We start from the raw sequence: 22,672 nt of genomic DNA, 5'->3' as shown, positions 1-22,672 counted from the left end.
TTTTCCCGAGTTTGAAGCTCAAGGTCGTCATTGAGGCCATTCAAATGGTTTTGGAAATCGTTTACGATGACCGCTTCGATCGCCACCTTTTCCTACGGTGGCTGTGTCGGAATGAGACAACACATTGCCACCGTATTGATTGTTACTAACAACATTGATATTCACTTAAATTTTATTTTCTCTAAGCATTTTGAAAACATATTTTTTATGAGCTGATTTTGATTTCTCCAAGAAAAAAAACCAAGTCAATGCAAATTTTTTCTTAGAGAATCAAAATAAATTTAAAAAATAACTTCTCATAATGACTCTAATCAACAAAAGAATTTTTATTCATTAGAGACTAGAATCAAAATTAATTTGAGTTCTTTTTATTGAACTAATGATGTTTTGTCTTCAACTTGAGGTTATGAGAAATTAAAATACCAATTCATACGTGATTAGTACCTTAATTAACTTTTATTTGATTAATTTTAACAAGTATAAATGTTGTTGGTGTAATTGGTGCTAATGATTCTCCCACAAAGACAATAGAAGGAACAATCTTTTACCCAATTAATATAAACAAATAAATTATATTAATTATTTACTCAAACAATACATTAAAAAATTATTTATCCAATAATATAAAACATTATTCAAGTGAGAAATTGATTTTTTCCATACTGATTTTTTCACTTTTTTTATTTAGTATGAGTTTAAAAATCAGTTATTCAAGGAAACCGATTTCTATACTTCTTTAAAGAAAAAAAATTAAGAAATCCGTTATTGGGAAACAAATTTCTTATCTGCTTTCTTTATTTTTTTTTCTTTTATTTGTTACTAAATTGTTTTTTTATTTTTTATTTTTATTTATTTATTATTTTAATTATATATATATATATATATATATATATATATATATATATATATATTTATGTTTTGTTTAAACTTAAAATAATATTATTTTGCATATGTTGTTGTTAATTTTTTGCATACTTTTTGTTTTATAATTTTTTGAAGAGTTGAAATCCTTTGTATTATTGATTTTTTTAAAAGTGATGAAATATCTCAGTTAAAAAATAGAAAGACTAAAATCGCTTATTTGGAAAAATATAAAGACAAAAATAAGCATGGTTTTATTCCTTATATCTTCCTTTTGTTGTAGTTTTACCAAAAACACAATAATAAATATCAATAGTGACTAAAAACCCATAAAAATTACTCACATAAAAACTATAGAATATTTAGATATCCAAACTAAAAAAAGAAGCAAAAATATAGAGTCAAAAGACTAAATAAACCAAAAACAATTCATAATCAATAAATAAGGAATCATCTAGAGTTGAAATCCTTTGTATTTTCATTTTATTTGATTATTAAAATATATAATTGAAATAAAAAACATATTAACCAAAAAATTAGATTGAATTAAAATATTTAAATTACAAAATAGATATAAGATTACAAACAATAAAACAACATATTTAAATTTGAAATCGTACAACAATATTTTTTAAAGTACAAAGAATATAACATAAACTTAATGTTGTTGGTTTGAGTCTGTACAGTGGGGCATTTATTTTTTGAATGGTCTGAGATGCGACACATGGAACATTGTTTTGGTTGACCTGATTCTCAGATATTCTTTTTAGTGTATATACAAAAGGAGACAAGATGACCCTTAGAATTTCTTTTCTTCTTTGGGCCAGGGCAGATTCTTGACTCTTGACATAGTGACCAATACGCTTCGCTATGAAATTTCTCAAACAATCCTTTTGTATATGTTGGAGACACTTTCCAACGTATACACATGATGTATGTAGTTCCTATACTCATGGTGAGCATGCTTACAAGCAACAACATGAGAACAAAATATGTGCACTTTTTGGAATTTGCCACAATCACACCACTTTTCATCTAGCTTGACCATGAAATTTCTAACGGACCGAATCCTGGACTAGCAATTGTGTGCCGCATTGATGAAACTCAAGAACAATGTGAGAGTTTGCCTTTCTATGTGCGACTTCCATAACCTTATTTAGTACTTTCGTATAACTTGGCCAAATGTAATCATTGTTGCAACTTCTTTCCCTCTTTGGTGGAACAATGCATTACACCTTATATGTTGATTTTATCATCACACTTATTGACAAATTTTGTGTTTTCTTGAGTACCAAATTAATCAACTCAACAAGACTGGTGATCATATGTCCCCATCGTCGGCCACCATCCCATACGAGAGTCCACTTTTCTCCCAAAATCTCCCTAGGCCTATTAATTGCTCGATCACTATCTGCTTCCTCCCTTAGATTGTTGTAACAATAATTGAATGTAAGCTTTGTCCTTGTATATGCTGAGTTGTTATAATCATACAATTCCAATATTGTGAATAATACAAAATTATGTGATATTTAATATGAAGAGAAAGAAGTTTGACACTCAACCATATTGATAATTAGTTTTTTGATGTCATTGTTCTTGAACCTCTTGTAATTCTGTGCAATGTGTCCGTTAAATGATTGGCTAGTGCACCAATTTTTCCAAGTAGTATTTTAAAATGATAAGATCGAGTATCGATTTCACAAGAATTTTGTTTGTACTCAAGAAGATGTATATCTAATTTTCGTACAATTAATGAATAGATTTACTAAGTGCAATTTGAGTCTTTTTCTAAATTGGACAAACTATACTATTATAAACTATGATCAAGTAAGAAAAACAAGCATTGGGAGTGGTGAAAGGTTGTGAACGCAGGATTCGAATATGTTGGGGCTTTCCTACCGAAACTACTACTCTTGATGTTGTATAATTAATTTTTCTCTATTTATTATTACTCCAGTTATCACCTACATCTATTAATGTACTCTAACCGTGATTCCTCACATGAGAGAGCCTACTTCCCCTAATTTATTTCTTAATCCCTCAAGAACTAAATTAGTTGAACCGCATGACTAATGGAGATGCATACACAAGCTAAACAACCTAACACTATCCCTAGCAATAAAGCATTTAGATATTATTTTCGATTCTAAGGATTACAAACATTTTCTAATGCCTAAACCCTAAACATAACATATAAAAGGGTGATCAAACCAAATACATGTAAATAAGCACAAAAAGATACAATGAAACTGGAAATAAACATTAAATAGATAGTGAGAGTCATTACATCAAGAGAGTTTGGTTGGGTTGATGAGGTAGACTCCACTCTAGGGGTACTTTAGTATGGGTGAGGTTGATCCTTACTAACACTAAATATTTGTGAGTCTAACAAATTGGTGAAAAATGGTACAAAAACAAGTTGAGTAAAAGATGTGTTTGGTTTAAATTAGTTGTAGTCGGATCCTTTGGTGGATTTTTCTTTTCAAGGCTTTAAGTGTGAAACCTCGCTTTATTTGAGACGTATTCCTTTTATTTTTTTTTGATTATTTGACCATTGTAGTGTACTAACCAATTGACAAATGAGGAAGACATGTTGTGTATTGTGTTGGCAAAGTTGAAAGAAAGTAATAAAGAAAGAAAGTGTTATGCAAATGTGTTAAATGAAGGTGAATACGACTTCTATATATAGGGGTTAGGGTTTACGACCTAGGGTTAGGGTTTGAAGTATTGAATTCCCTAGCGTAAAACAAAAGTGTCTTTGATGTACTAGTGTAAAGCAAAAGTGTCTCTGATACACTAACGTAAAGTGAAAGTGTCTAGTGTCTCTAACACACGAACATAATACAAAAGTGTCTCTGACGTATTGACGTAAAACATTGGATTCCCTAACCTATGGTTAGGGTTTAAGGGCCATGGTTCAATTATTATAGTAGGATTAGGGTTTGTGGTCTAGGATTAGGGTTATGACCTAGGATTAGGATTAGGATTTGAAGCATTATATTCTCTGACATTAAACAAAAATGTGTCTAACGTACTGATGCAAAACAAAAATATCTTTAACACTACGGCCTAACAAGCAAACAATATAAAATATTCTTTTGTATCATGAATGAAAACTATGAACAAGGATGTCATCTCTATAAAGCTTGAGTAAGATAACCATGGTGATTAAAAAAAAAAAAACAGATGCAGGTTCAGATGTGGTTTCAAAACTGAAGTTTAGTTGCATTAAATAAGGAATCACTATCTAAATTTTGTTAAGAAACAATCATCACCAAGTGTAATTGTTTTATATTTAACGTTTAACATATTTTGGGAAAGTATAAACCAAGTAAAAACAAACACACTTTTATTATACATCCTCTGCATATATATAATTTAGAATCAGAATAATTATATTGAATGTGAATCTTTTAATTGATTTAGTTTATTTTTATTTTTAAATTAAATTTAATTATTTATTAAAAAAATTATGAATGAGTTATTTATTATAATATTTATAATTTATATACTTCAAAATAATTATAATACTAAAATTTTATATATTTAAACATTTATTTATGCAACATAAAACTGTTAGACAAGTGGCCTCAGATATCTTAAGAAGGGGGGGTTGAATTAAGATATTCCAAACTGTTTCCCCTAATTAAAATTCTATTTCACTTTTTACTCAAATTATGAATTCCCTTAATGACAATCTTCTTAAATATTAATTCAAATGAAGCAACTTGAATATGAATATAAAGCAATAATAAACAAAGGAGATTAAGGGAAGAGAAAATGCAAACTCAGTTTTATACTGGTTCGGCCACACCCTTGTGCCTACGTCCAGTCCCCAAGCAACCCGCTTGAGAGTTCCACTATCTTGTAAATTCCTTTTACAAGTTCTAAACACACAAGGACAATCCTTCCTTTGTGTTTAGAGATCCTTTACAACAAGAGACTCAGAGTCTCTTAATCCCTTAGAGAATGAGAAGAAGAAGAGGAACAAATCTCTCTAGAAAGAGATGGATTTTACAGATTGAGCACTCAAATAATTCCTTAATGAATTGCAATTGAGTTGGCCAAGGAATTCTTAAGAGGATAAAATGAATTTGCTCTTTGAGAGGATAAACACTTTGTTGTTATGAAAATCTCTGAGCAATTTCGTGTTTAAGTCACATATATATAGACCATTGGTGGTCATGAGTAAAGCCTTTGAAAAATTGTGACTCTTGAAATTATTTTTCTGAAAATCCTGTCTGGTCATCGATTACAGTAATTGTGTAATCGATTACAGCTTTTAAAATTTGAATTAAAACGTTTACTAACTGCTGGTAATCGATTACCAAAATTGTGTAATCGATTACAACTTTTAAAATTTCGAATTCAAATTTTTATAGCTGTTATAAAACGTATTTGGCCATTGGTAATCGATTACATCCTCTGGTAATCGATTACCAGAGAGTAAAACCTTTGAGAAACACTTTTTATTTTAAATCACTTGGCCAAACTTTGCTAATTCAATTAGGAATTCCCTTCCTAATATTCTAGTGATCATCTTGATGTTGTGACTTGTAATCTTGAAGTATTGTCTTGAATTTTAATCTTGAAAAGCCCATTTGCATCAATTGCAACACATCATCATGATCATCATCAAAACATCAAAGCCAATTGCATCTACAAAAACAGAGACAAAACATTAAAATGCTATTTTTCGTATTAATATTATAATTTTATTAGACGGGAAGGAGATTAAATATTAAAATAATGAATAGAAAGATGAACATTGGTAAAAATGGATTTGTTGCATTGGGCAAGCCGTTGACAGTTGTTGTTCTGTACTGCCGCCGACTTAGACCTGACCTGGGCTTGGAGTAAACAGAGAAGAAAATATTCCATAGCAAAAGAAGAGAAGAGAAGAGAAGAGAAGAGAGGTTGATTGATCTGATTCGATTCCGATGGCTTCTACAGAGGGTCTGGTGCCCATAACTAGGGCCTTTCTGGCCTCTTATTACGACAAACACCCTTTTACTCCTCTTTCTGCTCATGTCTCCACACTTTCTTCTCAGATTCGTTCAATGGCTAATGATTTCCTCACTCAGCATCCTCCTATCCAAGGTTCGTTTCCTTTTCTTCTTCTTCTTCATCTCCTTAGTATTACCCAACCTCTTTGCCTACATTTACTTCGTTCATGTCTGAATAGTCCTTTTGTTAGGAGAACGCATCTTAATTAATGAAGCTGATCAGCAACCCCCGCATAAAATGGATGAGAACATGTGGAAGAATCGAGAGTACATTGAAGAAACAATTTTTTTACTTCAAAGTTCTAATTGGCCAGAGGCGGTAATGTATATCTTTTAAACTCATTTTCCATGTCTTAAACTGACTTTTAATGTAACTCATGAATGCAGGATATGATAACTTCATGATTTCCCTTCAATTGTAAAACGATTTAGATTAAAAACATATTTTATGGATGCAGCTGAAGCAGCAGTCCGCAGCTGACTGTGTTGAATTTTCCATTACGCTTGGGAAACTGAAAGATAAACTTCATAATACATTGAAGGCTTTGGAATCTTTCCAAACTAAAAATGCTGAACATGTATTTAACACAGGTACCACCTAACCTTTTACTCAAATGTCTTGGTGGAAATCATAAAGCAAACCCTAAGTCTATAAAATGTGTGTTAGAAACTACATAATAATAAATCTGTTCCAGTATGCAATATGCTTTGATTCATTGTAACTTTGGAAATGAAGTTAGAATTTTGATTCATTGCAACTTAGGAAATTAAATTGGAACTGTTAGCCTAATTATTCTTTCTTGCAAGTTGCATGTTCTGTTTATTTTAATTTTATTTTCTGTGATTATTCTGTATATGTGTTCCCAAGGATGAGTGTGTTTTGGGCAATTTCACTCAAGTATTCTCTCAAATAGTCAAATGTTCTTTCCTTCCTTAAAATCTTAAGTACGTGTATACAGGGACATAAGGAGAGACATCGGAAAATTATGGTAGATTTAAAAAGTGTGAATAAAATGTCTTAGACTTGTAGAGTGGCTTCTATAAAGAGAAATGTAAAAGGCTAAACCTATTTGGAAAAGCAATTTCCTCTTTAAGCTGACTGGAGATTGTTTTATAACTTGTGTTTTTTAGTTTTTTCTGTAGTTAGTGTCTAGACAAGTATCGAACTGTATGTAAAACTCTCTGCTTTTACCCATGTTGAAATTACAGGGTATTTGGTATTGAGAGACGAAGAAAGATAAAAGAGAATGAAACACAAATTATACTCATAATCCTAAATAATTAGTGAAACAATATATATATATATATATATATATATATATATATATATATATATATATATATATATATATGATATTTAGTCCTAGGAGATAATGCAGAAGTAGGGAAATAATCCTAGAGGATAATCTAATACATAATGAGATTTTCTTATATTCTAACACTTCCCCTTCCGCTAAAAGTTTACTAAACTGTAAGCTTGTTACGAATAAATTCTTTTAATAAACGACATCAAACTATACAATTACAATTTGAGACTGTTTAATAGAGGAACTAGGGTGATTCTTTGGTAGTATTGCAGGGCCAGCCAACCAAGCTTTATGTCTTTGGGAAAACCACGAGAACAGGCTAATATCTTTGGGAAAGCCATGTGGCCTACTGATACTTGTGGTAAAGTTGTGTGTTAGGATACAAGGAGAAAGAAGAGTTAGTTAAGATAGTTGGACTATTAATGAATTAGTTAATTAGAGGGTTTTATTAGATATAAATAGGGGAAGAAGGTTAGGAAATTTTCTCTTCTATTTTCTGTTCTTTTCTTATATTTAGTAAAATTCTTTCTTTTCTTCATCATTTCAATTCTGTTCCTAACATTGTGAGGCTAGACTGATTAATCAGGGAAAGCAATGTAGCTAGGCTCATGTCTCTAGGAAAGTGGTTGGGCTAGATTATATCTAATCTTACAGTGCATGATTTGAACCAAAGAAGGCGGATCTGAGTAGTTGAGGTTATGAGTCAACAAGAAGAGAGAGAAAATGAATCAAATAGTGATGTAAAACACTGGAAAAAGTCATGTGTCTTTTAATCGAGGTGGATTGCCCTACTAAGTACCCCCATTTATTCCACTTAGTCATCCCTTCATTGTACTTGCTTTTGCAGCAATTTTAATTTGAGAGTGTTTATTTATATGGATTTCCAGCTAGCATGGTGATTAGCAGATACAAGGTTTTTCTAAGGCACTTTTGGACCGAATTATTCAAGAAAGCAGGAATCAAAATCAACTTTAGTTCAGCCTGCAACCCAAAGTCTGATGGGCAAGTAGAGATGATTAACAAATGTTTGGAGACCTAGTTCAAGTGTTTAATAGGGCACAAGCCTAGACAATATCCTCACTGGTTAAGCTAGGCAAGGTTTTGCTACAATATCAAATACCACAGCTCCAATGTATTTGCTACAATACCAAATACAGTCTGACGCTCTGCATGGCTGGAATCCCCTACCCTTGCTTAAGGGAACTATAGTTCCGTCCTATGTGGAGGAAGTCAACCAAATCACACTAGAAAGTTATGTTATTAGCAGTTGCAAGCTATTCTTATGAAGGCCCGAAATTGCGTGGCTCAAGCTGATCAAGTCCATGGGGTGCTGCATTATCAAGTTGGACAATGTGTCTTTCTCAAACTCCAACCATGTAGACTACAAGCTCTAGCCAAAAAAATAAATGAGAAACTGAATCCATGATTCTATGCCCTATTTCAGGTGGTGAGAAGGGTGAGATAGGCTGCCTGCTAATTGCTCTGTCCATCTTATATTTCATGTTTCATTGCTCAAGTGAGCCATCTCTCCCCAAGTAACACTATAACCTCTACCTCATGTGGTCTTGCTTCATATGAGGATGGCAGACCATAGAGGGCAATACACGGCGCATACTGCTTATAATCTAATGAGGGGGACAGAAGTTGACGGGATACAGGATGAGGCCTTCGAGGAGCTGTGGAAACTAAAAGTGCCAGCTAAATATGCAGTATTTGCTTGGAGACTACTCAGGAATAGGTTGCTTACTAAAGTAAATTTGCATAGGAGACAAATAGAGGTCATGGATAGGAGTTGTCCATTTTGCATGAATACACAAGAGGATGTAGGACACTTGTTCTTTCATTGCAGGAAAATCATCCCCATCTGGTGGGAATCATTATCATGGGTGAACATCTCTACAGCTTTCTCGAATGACCCAAAGCAACATTTCCTCCAACATGGGTTGATAATGGCTGGGGGGATACGAACCACTAGATGGAAATGTTGGTGGCTGGCAGTAACTTGGAGTATTTGGCAGAAGAGGAATAAGATTATATTCTCCAATGACTCCTTCGACGCTAACAAAGTGATTGATGACGCAGCATTCCTATTGTGGACATGGCTATCCAATTTGGAGAAGGACTTCTCACTACATTTCAATCAGTGGTCTAGTAACATTAGAGAAGGGTTTTTGTATTAATAATGAAGAGACACTTACATTAGTATCAATTCCTATTCTGATGTAGCCTGCATGGTTCCCTCATAGACTCTATTTAGTCTGTTTTGGAACCATTTGCACGGCCATCTACATATATGTATTTTAGTACCGCTGGTACTCTTTATCAATATATAAATACTTATCTTTGCTGATAAAAAAGAAATGAGGATTTGGAACTAAAGGTGCAATCAACAAATAGGCTTGTCCCCATATCAGTGTTGTTAAATAGCGGCCATGGCGAAATGGCATGGCAGTTTTTTTGGGGGTGGGGTGGGGGGTGCTGTAGGACGCACACCCACATACTTACCCGCTGGCCATTTGAGTACTCTTATCCATTACCCACACAAAACTATGAAAAATAATGAATAAAAAAGTTTTGATTAAAAAAACAACTATAATTCAAATTCAAATAAAATACATTTGAAAGAACTTTTATGAAACAGTACGAGCATAATTATAAAATATTACAAATATTGCAATAAATTTTTGCAATAACAAATTTATTAACTTCCAAGTCCTGAGCTAGTACTCTTCAAAATTTGTTAAAAGATAGTACATTACACTAATTAGTTGTGATTGTAAAGTTAATAAGCCAAACTTAAAACACAGCAAATGCTTATTTGACTTCATCTTCAAAATTAGAGTCTTACTACAAAAGGTTGCTTATCACGTGAAAATAGTGCTTTGGTCCGTTAATACCTACTGAAACTAGAACATGAAAAGAAAATTAATGATTAGACCTAACACAAGTCTAATTGAATAAAGAGATTAGTGCAACATTTATTATATTCCTTTTCATCTTCAAACTATATAACAAATAAAGGTATCTAGGTTTCCATAAATTTCATTGTTTTAATTTATTTTTTATGTGTGAGAGAGTATGGGGTAGGGGATACTAAGATACTTACATCCATTTCCGTTGAAATTTGGGGGTAATTACCCTATCTGTCATGGGTAATTTTTGTGGGTATCTTTTGGGATTTGGGTCCGTTATCCATTGCCATCTCTACCTGGACTTCAAGAACTCTTGTGAACATCAAGGAGTCTTTTGCAAAATTTTAACTTAGGGACAAGGTGAAACTTTTTTTTTTGGAGGGGTAGTACTATTAGACCCCCAATTAGGAAACTCAAAAATGTATATCATTAACCTTATTTATACTAATCCCAAATCATAATCCTAACATAATTAGGAAACAAATCATGAGATAATAAGGAAATATTGGAACCAATCCTTGGAGATAATACGGAAACTAATCTTAAGATTTTAATATATAAGTGAGATAATATTGTATATTGTTCATATATTCTAATGCACCTCTTTCTTTTTTAACTCAACAAAATTTATATGCAGTTATGACATATTTGCCTCAAGATTTTCGAGGAACACTAATTAGACAACAACGGGAACGCTCAGAGAGGAATAAGCAAGCAGAGGTTGACACTTTGGTAAATTCTGGTGGTAGCATACACGACCGGTATGCTTTGCTGTGGAAACAGCAAATGGACAGGTGTGGCTCAACCCTTGTCTGGTTGGTTTTGCATGAGTTAATAAGATAAATATATTAAACAACTTTCTGGTCATAGGAGAAGGCAATTAGCTCAGCTTGGTTCTGCAACAGGAGTCTATAAAACACTTGTGAAGTACCTTGTTGGGGTTCCTCAGGTATGGCTATCTTAAATTGTTAACTCATGGCTGTGCTGGCCTATTATTCTTTTTTCCTGTTTTGCATCTATTCTCTCACACTGTCTACTTGTGTAATTTGTTTTAGCTTATACATTTTAGGTTTAATTACCCATTTGGTCCCTATAGTTGCAACAACTTCTCCTTTTAGTTCCTATATTTGCAATCACCTTTTTCTCCTTGCTGTCTAAAGTCACCTAACACCTTTGAGATGAAGGTGGATTAAATGAGCCATGCCACATTCGTTTCAAACTATGTAAATGGATACTTGATAGTGAGGTCCAAAAGGGTAAAGAATTGCAACTATAGGGACCAAAATGAGATGTTTTAAACTATACGGACTAAAAGGGAAAGTTATTACCGCTATAGGAAACAAATGGGTAATTTCAATGTTTTCAAATAATGAGGCTAGCTCCATCTTTCAGGTTTTTCTGATCATCTTGATATGTGACTGATATCATCATCTTTACTTTTCTGATCAATTTGTTTGTATTTGAACTAAACTCTATGTATTTGACTATTTGGATTTGGATTAGTACTTGGTATCTTTACTCATTCCAAGATATTTTTCTGTGAGTTGTAGGTATTACTTGATTTTACTCGGCAGATAAATGATGACGATGGGTACAAAATTGCTGTTTTTCAGTGTTGTTCGAGTTTTCTTTCATAATATTTGCATATAATAATAATAATAACTCTTATCTTCTGGTAGGCCCATGGAGGAACAGCGTCATCGCTATGGACCACCATTGTACAGCCTCACCTCGATGATTCTTTCTATTCGACTCTTCCTTTCATTATCATGGGCACGATATGATGCTAACAAGTTGTGAGATACTCTGCATCTTTAGTAGTTTAATGCTTCAATTATGGGGTTTTATGGTTGATTTTGCTAAATTACTATTATTTCTATGAATATTGAGGACCAGCAATTATGTAAAGTCTAATGTATTGGAATAGGATATGACTCACTATGATCCTCTTCTATCTTGGAAATGACTGTCTAATCATGAAATTTTTTATTTTTCTAATCTGAGTTTTATTTAATAGTAAGTAACTTGGATATAATCAATTGCTTAATGGAAAAAAGAACTTTTCCACTGATGATCATCTTTTCTATAACAGACATATGTCTGCTAGATCTTCAAACATCATGGGGTTTTCTACTTGCTGGCTTTAGCCATGATTTCGTCTGGCTTGGATTTTTGCAATTGTTAGGAATATGATGAGTTAAAAATATTTCTAATATAGTTAATTACTTCAATGTAATGAGGCACCACCCATTTTGTAACCTGAATTGTTTGTCATATCAGGGAATTGATAGAAGGAGGATTGTCTTGTTGAGATGTTCCTTGTTTTCTTTTATTTGGTGCTTTGGTTAAGTGAGGTTTTAGAACTCATTTGAGTTAGAAGATTATTTTAGGACAAAACTTGTATACAGTTCTTTATTGTTGTTTACACTGTTCTCCAATCAAAATTGGAGTTTCATCTAGGTAATTTGCATGATCTTTTAATGCAAATTTTTACTACACAAATTACCTAGGTAAAACTCCAATTTTGATGGGAGAATTGCAGAAACAGCACCTATGGAACTGTATCTAAGTTTTGTCCATCATTTTATCATGATACAGAACTGGACATCTTGTGGGACTTCTTCTATTGTTTAGATAGATTGAGAGGCTTTTTAATTTCCTTTCATGGAAGATGTAGTGTTTTGGTAATATTTTAGAACGTGGAGCACTTTTGTAACACTTTATCTTCTCTCTCTGTATAATTTGATAGAAAAATGGAACAAATTGCTGTCCTGGAACAAGCTGTTGATGTCTATACCATGGAGTTGGAAAGGTTTTTGACATTTATCAGGTACAATAATGCTCATCTTGATGTTTCTCATGCTTTTAACTTTTGGGCCATAATTGTTATTTGTTAATAATCACGTTAAATTGTTTGTACTAGTAAAATTAAAATGATTCTTACACCATTCATGACTTTTTAATAACCCTATGTTGGATAATAAGTTTCTATCATACAGATCCTGTTTACAAAATCTTAGATTAATACAGACCCCTAGATTGAACTAGGCTCTGATACATTAGATGTTTAGGAAATTGTTTCTAATACAGACCACACACTATGGTATTTATACTTACATGAATGGGGTGAAGTGATAAAGGCTAATAAAGTCATAATGATATGTTACATATGATTAAAGCGAATTAGACATGTAACACGTGCTACATATGCTATATCTAACAGATAAATTCCTTAATTTAATATTCTATTCTAACACTCCATTCATGCTGGAGTGTATTTATCTTATGCACCAACTGTTACCATATGATTGACCTGAGGATGTCTAAGGGACTTGATAATATCTATCTGTTGATTATACGTTTCTCTCGGCCGAACTTTTCTGATTGGATTTTAGGCTACAAGTAGAGCTGCTCCATTATGTATTATGAGCTTCATTGAAGTTTGGATTCACTGTTGTTTGTTAGACTTGAGTGAATTGCATACATGAACTGGGTAGTTTTGTTTAGATATTATCTGGATTAAAGTATTAAACCAGAGAAAGGTCACAGACTTTCAATACTAATTACTCACTTAAAACACCACGCAATAGCCAGTAACTATCATACAAATAACTGCCTAAGCACACAAACACTAATGATTTAGATCCATAACTTCTTAAATAAACTGCCTAAAGAGACATCACATAACCGTCCTATCATGTTCAACTTTCTGAAATCTGAACTGTCTTAGCTGTATGTGTTCACATGTTCCATTTTTCTATATTTTGCTTTGCAACTGCCTCCCCCTATCAACCTAAGGTTTTAGGTTGAACTGGTTGTTAGACTTTAGAGTTTTCAACATGAAATTTGTTATTGTTCTCACTTCTGCTAGATTTCTAGTTCTTGTTGACCAACCTGCTAGGTTTTGTGTGTGTTTTTTTTATCAGTGAGGTCTTTGCAAATGCACCTTTTTTTATTTCAGCAGAGGTTGCTGGTGCATTGGAAGCAAGGTAAATATTAAATCTTGCTTTATTGTATGATTTTCTCTATTTTCAAGTAATTTTTGAAGTTTGTTCATTTCAGGAAAAATGATGACTACAAAGAGATAAATGTTCCAGCCGGGAAAACTTACGAGGTATATGTACTAGGGCTGTGAAATTTATTAACTTTCTTTTTATTTTTTTATCATGACATGTTTATATTAGCTAGTTACGGGTATGACCATAGTTGTCAATCTCGAATTGTGGCCCAAAAGGCCAAAAAGACTTTGGGATAGTGAGATTACCGCCATGTTGACTTTTAGGTATACAAAAGTAATTTATAGTGCACTCAAGGTTATTAAACTCGAGAGTTTACGTAGACTCGTATAAGTTCCATACACTCGATTCATAGACTCGTTTCGTATAAAAATAATAACAAAATATTTATAGATAACATAATAATTAAACATTTCAACAACATAATAAAGTAAAATAGTAAACCATAAATTTCACAATACTTAAATAACCAAGTTTAGTAATGCATCACTATTAGATAATAACTTGCGGAGGCGATTGTAGTGGTAGGACATTCCCATTGAGGGTTTAATGTTGTTAGAAGTGATGATTCTTTGATTCAGAAACAACACACCAAATGAAGGTATGTTGAATCCTAAATGCTCAGAAAACAATCCAAAATAACCTGTGTTTTGGTCTAATTATTTTAACTTGTTGATCCAATGGTAAACACGAGAGTCTACCTAGTTTACTAAAAAGAGAGTTTACACATGAATCAATTCGCAGAGGATTAGTGGACTCATAAACTTATAAGAGTTAGCGAGTTAACTCGAGAATTTGATAGTCATACTAAATAAAAAACCTAAATTGAAGGCATTTTCATCATTAATGATCAAAAGCCAAAGTAACATAGTCTAGATACACGTTAACCATAAGATGAAATTAACAAATCAATAACTTAGGGATGAGAGTTGCAAACCACACAAAAGAAAAGATAGGAGGTAGGGATGGCAAAATGGACTCGGACCCTATGGGTACTCTCAATAGTATCCGCAAGCAGGGAGGGTAATTACTTGTTTATTGGGACTAGGAATGGGGGTGGGTATTTACCCGCAATTTTTTGCTGGGATGGGTGCGGGTACGGGTACTATAGTACCTGCTGTGTCCCGCCTTGCCCTGCAAATATGTATCATAAGTATTGAATATTAATTTATTAAAATATGTTACATAAGTAAATAATTTATATTATATATATATATATATATATATATATATTTTTTTTTTTTTCTATAAAAAATTATATTTACCTAATTTTATGACCAACAATAAGAGTCTAACATAGAATAGTGAATTCTAATTCAACATACCTTATATTATTTTATTTAAGAATATTGAACTATTATGATTAGTTATTTTAAGATTGACTTCAAATTGTGAATGATATTTTGTTTTGTTTGCTGCTTCAATTAGTAGTGTAGATAGTTGCACATATTTAATGACTTATCTTTGTAAAGTTTGATGATTATATTTTTAATGTTTATTTATGACTTAAGTTTCGGAAAATCAATGTTATGTTTGCTTGTTTTTAATATTACCTTGTGTCTCATATATTAGAGATAAAATGTAATATTTTCTTGGTCCTAATTATAAGAAGCATACGACTACTTTATTAGTAAATTTTTTATTTACCCCTAATTAATTATGAGGTCTATTAATGATATGCACTCATTTCTCCATGAAAATTAGTGCACTTATTGAGCTATCAACAAAACAATGCATACTTATTGGTTAAATAAATTATCTTTGAAAAATAATCACCTCTTGAACCATTTAATGTCATGGGTAGTCTTGAAATAAAGTTTAAATTTATGACAAATTAACTAAACTAACCACTTCTATTAGTCTCGATGAATTAAGTAATTGTTTCTTTTATATATATAGGACCAGAGGTAGTATTATGCGTAGATGCATTTAATGTTATATTTGGATTACTTAAGAGAAAATTTTCAATCTATTTGTAGTAATTTTCTAATTAATATATTTTTTTATAGATTTATTAACTTTATACAAGTAAAGTATGGGTCACCAGTGCGGGTATGTGTATATAAGTACCCAACAGGTACGGGAATGAAGATTAAAGTTGTTACCCGCACAGATATGGGGGTAGGTACGAATATTTTTTAAAACACGGGTATGAGGACGGTACTATAAGACCCTATCCATTGTCATCCGTAATCGGAGGTCTTGAAGCAGAACAGAGGAGATCACAAACCTGCAGAAACAGATTAGACATGTACTGCCATTGGATGGTGATAGATGGGACAGGGGGGGCAACAAATTTCACGAATACAGGGGGGAATGGGGTCCCCAAATAACTAGGTGATTCACTCAAAACTGTCAAGCTAAGTGCATTTTTTCCCTGTCTGATGAAGGCATGGCTGTGATGTCGTGATGTCAAAATACAATATGACAGCCAGCACATCACATGGAGAGGGGCCAGCTACATGATGCGGCACATGATAGCATTGCAAACTTGCACAATTAACTAGTTTGGCTATTACTATAGGTGAATGACATGCTTCATTGTGTTCAAATGATCTTAGCATAAACCGCATAATTAACTGGTTGTATATCAACTTATTAACATAATTAACTGCTTGTACATCAACATTCTCCGGGGCTATTGGTCCACTGGGCAGGCATGATTTTCAAAATACCTGTTAGGCTAGGCTTTGGATACCATCTTAAAATAAGAGAAGCAGAGGAATAATTGATTAAAACCCGTGTGTTCGAGTACACAACAGATACGTGTTTATTTAGGCTAATTATATTAATTATACATAAATAGAGTATATTATCTTTCCTCTAAATCAAAGGTTATGTGCCTATAATCCATTATTATTACTAAATACAGAATATTATATTCTGATTTTCAACAATTATGATTTAAAAATTCTGGTGGTTCTCTTATTTGTGTTGGGTTCAATTTGTCAAATGTCTATTTATATGAACAAATTAGAAAAAAATGACTGAATAATGGTTAATAGTTTCATTGAAATTTTATATCCATTGCAATTAATTTTTGTTTCCTCATTGGAATTTTCGGATCGTGATCTCAATATCCTCTTCTATTATGTATCATGGTTTTGTGTAGCTCGCATGAAATTCAGGCTTGTTTAGAAATAGAGAATATAGATATAGAGATTTTGTTTTGCTAAATTTTGGTCCTTTTTATTTATAGAAGCTTCATATTATGTGGGCCAGGCATTTATTGGCCTATTCAAAACTTCATACTATGTTGAAGGTTGCACCAGAAGCATTCGATAGTTACAGTTACTAGTTAGGACTGACAACAGTCAGTTAGTTGGAAGTTAGTTCTTGGAAGCCTTACCCCCTGTACGCCAACACACATGTATATTTCTGTATTTTCTGACAACTGTAACAATTCAATACTCATAATAAGAATTTCAGTTTCAGAAACAGGATCCCTCTCAATTCTCTCATTTTCTTTCTCTTTGTTATTCTTTCCTTTTCTCACATTATGAACATCAATAGAAAACATAAGTCTGTTCACGTATTTGAATTCCTTCATGCAATATAGGACTTAACATAGGCTTGCAGGCCTGCCTCAGCCAGAGCCTTAAATCGAAGCCTGTGATCGATATTATGGTCCACGACCAATTTATAGCAAAGCAGGCCTAGGATATTATATTCAAAGCTTGGCTTGCCCAGCCTATATCCAATGCTTGATATGTGCATATACTGGTTTTGTTTATTAAAATATACGGTTTGTTTTGTAGGCATATAAGTATCATGCTAGATGTTTGTAAATGTGTTTATATTTTTATATTCTTTTTTCATTACAAAAATAAAAATGTGAAAAACTTTTGATCAATGACTATTAGAGAATATGTATCTTAACCTATGGATTTGACTTAGTTTATGAAAGCATTGTGAAATGATTAGTTACTACTAGTTTAGGTGGTATGAGGATAACTTATATAAGGAGACTTGTGCCAATTTATTCACAATCGTAGATGTGTCAAAACTCCTGATGTCTTTGTCATAAAATATGTATTTATCATTTATTTTTTAGGCTTAAATTTTGAACTTAGTGCATAATAGTTCAACTTAATTTGGGATAATATTACTTGGGAGTTGGGACAGTGTTGTAAGAATTTTACTTGAGAGATTCCCTAGCTCTTTGATTTATGGTGTAAGGATGCGCTAGAGAATTACCATAATTTAGGAAAGGATATACAAGATTAAGATTTACAAATATAATCTAGCCCAGCCTAACTGTCCTAGAAAGCAGCTGCACGTTGGGATAGCTAGGGTTTTGATGGAAACTCTGAGTTCAGGGCAGTTATGACAGTTATGTGTTGAAAATAACTGCTTTAGAAAACAGTTATGTATTAGAAACTCCAGGATTATGTAAAATAACTGGTTGTAGTTAATTTTATATTAGAAACTGCAGGATAGCAGATATGTGTAGAGAATCACTGCTGGTTGTTATGTATTAGGAGTATATATTTGATAGAAGGCTGTGTAATTAGGCAGTGTGTGAAGTTATTTGTAATTTGTGGACAGAGAATACTCTGTGTAGGAGACTTTCGTCTCTGAGATAGCAGGTGCTTTGCTGTATTGTGAGTGATTAGAGTGTTCTATGTTATATTTTATTACTTATCAATTGGTATTCTGTCAGTTTTTGTGGACTTTGATCAGGCATATTTGACATTGGCTCTAATATCAACTTGAGAGATGCCTCTCACCTCTTTGATCTACATACTGTAAGGATGTACAAGAGAATCCCCATAATTTTGAAAAGGATCATACACGATTTACAAATATAATCTAGCTTAATTGTGTACAACTAACGGAAATAATTAGGATACAATAATCCTAACTTGTGCAAACATTCTAACACATAGGTGTTTTGTACCCAACATTCTCATATAGATATCTATTAGAGTATTAGTAGAGCTACTAGCATGATTGACAAATAATTGTTGCCAATTTATTTAATTTATAAATTATTTCTTTGTACACTTTTTGTCCTTTTGTAATTTGTGCATGATTTAGTGCTACTGTTATCTCATTTGAGATTTCCTACTGAATGAATCTATGACTCGGTTTCACTTGTTATTACTTGAGAAAATGTTTGATTGGGCTGTTTTATGATGTTAATATGATAGAAGGTTTTTTATCCTACTTCAGGTTTTACTCTCTGTTGATGCTGTAAACTCATACATTGCTTGGGATTTTTCATTGGTGCAAGGCACTATAAATATGGTATCATTGCTGACTTGCTGTGCTGCTGCACCTTGATTTGAAAATGTTATAATATTTTTCATTGGCGTCCCTTTGTAGTGATCTATCTTTTATTATTTGTCAGGATATTGGATTTAGTTTGGAGTTTCTAAGTCCTACGGGGGAAAAAACTGTAAGTTTGAATGACATTTCTCTTTTGTTATCTGTATCATATCCTCAATCGTTTTTTCTCTGCCTTTCTGGTTTCTCTCTGTTGGAAAAATGCCTTCGTTATTCAGTCATGGAGGTTACTAAATAATTAATTGTCAATAGACTGAGTCTTTTAGGTGATATTATAGTGATGCTTTCTGTTGTGTGCTTGAAATGCTTGCTGATATAAAATAAAGTGTTCAGTTTCTTTGCCTTTCCATATATATTTAGTTTGTTTTTGCTTTGTCCTTCCATATAACAATACTCTTATCTCTCATTGCCCCACTGCCAAGAGCATCCACCACTGAGCTCCGGTGACCTTCTCCAACCACCACCACTTGCCGGTGACCTGAACCGCAATGGTTAGAGCTCTAGAGTTCATCACCAACAGTTTTCCCCCCCTTTTTTTTCTTCCTTTTATTCCCTTTTCTTTTTCTCTCCATTTTTTCTTCGCTACTTCATGTTGTTCAACTGAGTCTTTCTTTTGTCTTTGTTTCTTGTTTTCAGTTTGCCTTCTTGCCTTGGTCTTTCACTCTTTTTCTCTGTTTTCAGTTCATCTTCTCTGTTTTCTTAATTATACTCTTTTTTAATTCTTCTCTGTTTTCAGTTCACCTGTGTTTTCAATTCATCTTCTCCGTTTTCTCTGCATTATAGATATTTTTTCTTTTTCTGAATTCTATTTATTTTTACTTTGTGTTTGCATTGCTTTTTATGATTTTGTTGTTGTTTTGAACTCTTGAAATAAATGAAAATCAGATTGTTATTAGTTTATGACATTGTTCTTATAAGACTTATGATATTTAGAATTTAGTCTATGGTTCTTGAGACATTTTGTTTGTATTTTTAGTTTTTTATTTATTTCTAATTTTTTTAGTATTTATACATATATATTATTTTTATTTTGTCCGCCATGCCATCAGCCTTTAGCCTTCATCTGCCATTCATAACATTGTTTTCACTGCCATTCATAACATTGTTTTCACTTTTTCTGTTTTGTTCTCTTTCTCGATGTTTGTTTTGCCATTTCTCATTTTTATGGTGGCTGATTCATTATGACACATGACACAGCTGATGTTACCTTACCGCCGTTACGAGTCTGACCAAGTGAGTTTTTCATGTTCGTTGCAGCTTAATTATTTAACTAGGCATTTGATATGTATGTACTCATCTTAGTTTTTGTGCCTAAAATGTTAGGGGAACTTCTGCACGTTAATGGCTGGAAGCTATAAACTGATCTGGGACAACACATATTCAACCTTTTTCAAAAAGGTAATGTATATAGGCATGTTGACGAATTCAGTGAGATGCAAACTATCACATGATTAGATACTGATCAAATTGCATAGGAAATATGAAATCTGATTAGAGACTACCTTCTTTAGAGCATATGTTCCTGGGTGGATAGACTCGTTCTCCCTCAGTCATCACTAAAACATTATCTGTTCATTGTTATTGTGCGGTGGTTCTCCTTGAGTCATCACTATCACATTATTTGCTCATTGTCATTGTGTGAATGATTTATTTCTTTTGTTGCTGCTACGCATTGGCTTCACACGTTTTTCAATTTCATTTTTCTTGTTAGTGTTAGGGTTCCTTTACTTATTTCTTCCTATGACAGTATTTGTTGCTACGTATTGCTCATGGACTGGGAATGTACCGCCAATGGTACAATTTTTTAACCTGTTACTTATTATATATGGACTATAGGTGCTACGGTACAAGATAGATTGTATACCTCCCGTCACAGATTCAGTGCAGTCTGACTGAAGCAAGAATGCTGGAGAAGGCCTTGTGCTTGAGACAGGATAGCTGATGATTCATTTGCTAGTCATTTTAATCTTTTTAGAAACAAATGTTCCAATTACTCATGTCAAGATTGATACACATTTAATTGTGAAGAGGAAATGAACGGGAAAAATTAATCTTTTGTATAAAAATTTTATTGCTATACATTTAACGTGTGACTGTAGGTTGTAGCCTGTAGCAACCTGTAGCAAGATGTGATTGTGCTACAATGGGCCAAAACGGAATCCCTCGGGGAAACATGTGTATACTTATTTTTTTTTTTTTTTTTTTATGTTTTCAAACTACTTCTATTTCCTCTCATCTCCACCCTCTTGCCTTCCTTGCACCCTCCCACTTTTTTTTCTCACCTTGTCTCACCCCTCCCATTTACAGTTTTACACCCTCTCTCTTGTCGTCTCAATCTTTCATTTTTTTTTTTTCGTTTTTCACAAATTTTACAAAAATTAGTTCCTGTAATGTAAATTTACACTACAAAAACTAATTATTGTAATTTATTATTTTATGCATTATGTAAACTAATTTAAGCAATGTAAAAAAATTACATTATAGAAACTACTTTTTATAAGCTATTTCTTTTATATCATAGAAACTAGTTTTATAATGTATTTAGTAATATTGGGTCACTCTTTCAAAAATGCGTAACGGAAACTTTTTTAGGAATAGTTTTTTTTTTCCAAAAAAATAAAATAAAATTGGCAAAGGATTTGTGTAGCAACTTCAATGGATATATATCATCTCTATGATGAAATCTTAATCTCCTTTTATTTTAACATTTAATAATTTTAATACATGAATAGGACTTAACTATATTTTTGGTAAATATGTTTTTTTAAGTGATGGATAAAATATGTTTTTTTAAGTGATGGATAAAATATGTTTTTAATTTTTACATTTTTATTAGATTTTTTTTTCAATCCTTGAATTTTCATATTGTTTAATTTAGATCCTGGATTTTAAAAGAAACTAGTTTTGGTACCTCCTCACAAATGGTGTGAACTTTCTTATGCCGAGGGACTAGAAATACTTTTTCTTATTTAAGTTTGGAGACTAAAAATAAGATTCAATGAAAATATAGGGATTGAAATTATTTTATCTTTATATTTTGTTAGGAAAGGTATACATCTCTACAAATTGTCCCCCCTTTTTATTGTGATTTTTTTCTGTAATTTACAATGACTTGATGTCAAGTCTTAATTATTAATTAAACTTCAATCGACACAAACACTTTCTAGGTTGCATCTTTTACAAGAATTATTTTGCATATAATGGTAGTTAAAAATTACCACTATTCATAATTTTATTTAAAAGAAAACTTGTTTTCCTTTCTATAACTCTCCACAAAGAAA

At 32.4% G+C, this 22,672-nt stretch overlaps 1 protein-coding gene across 2 annotated transcripts; it reads left to right on the top strand.

The window, feature by feature from the left end:
* Positions 1–5,629: 5,629 nt before the first annotated feature.
* LOC100778827 (uncharacterized) lies at positions 5,630–21,438 on the top strand. Of its 2 annotated transcripts, none has more exons than XM_003521498.5 (15): positions 5,630–5,961; positions 6,059–6,186; positions 6,326–6,458; positions 10,724–10,880; positions 10,957–11,035; positions 11,637–11,677; positions 11,766–11,882; positions 12,836–12,916; positions 14,013–14,075; positions 14,149–14,200; positions 19,278–19,352; positions 19,456–19,503; positions 20,589–20,624; positions 20,715–20,789; positions 21,228–21,438. In XM_003521498.5, exons 1-15 carry the CDS (start codon positions 5,802–5,804, stop codon positions 21,285–21,287), a joined length of 1,305 nt encoding a protein of 434 aa, XP_003521546.1. In that variant the 5' UTR covers positions 5,630–5,801; the 3' UTR covers positions 21,288–21,438. The 2 variants fall into 2 exon arrangements, with proteins under 2 accessions (XP_003521546.1, XP_014628873.1); XM_014773387.3 differs by having other exon boundaries at positions 5,634–5,961; positions 6,047–6,186.
* Positions 21,439–22,672: the final 1,234 nt, after the last annotated feature.

This window comes from Glycine max, chromosome 3 (genome assembly GCF_000004515.6).
Source record: "Glycine max cultivar Williams 82 chromosome 3, Glycine_max_v4.0, whole genome shotgun sequence".
NCBI classification, from domain to species: domain Eukaryota; kingdom Viridiplantae; phylum Streptophyta; class Magnoliopsida; order Fabales; family Fabaceae; genus Glycine; species Glycine max.
Note: the sequence above shows the minus strand (reverse complement) of the source record. Positions and strands in the feature narration are given on the sequence as shown.

What these genes read in the sequence shown, in the direction of transcription:
- LOC100778827 (XM_014773387.3), top strand. Translation starts at nt 5,802, where the DNA reads ATGGCTTCTACAGAGGGTCTGGTGCCCATAACTAGGGCCTTTCTGGCC. An exon ending in GTTCTAATTGGCCAGAGGCG is followed by an intron (nt 6,187 to 6,325) that starts GTAATGTATATC and finishes TTATGGATGCAG; the next exon opens with CTGAAGCAGCAGTCCGCAGC. An exon ending in ATTCAACCTTTTTCAAAAAG is followed by an intron (nt 20,790 to 21,227) that starts GTAATGTATATA and finishes TATGGACTATAG; the next exon opens with GTGCTACGGTACAAGATAGA.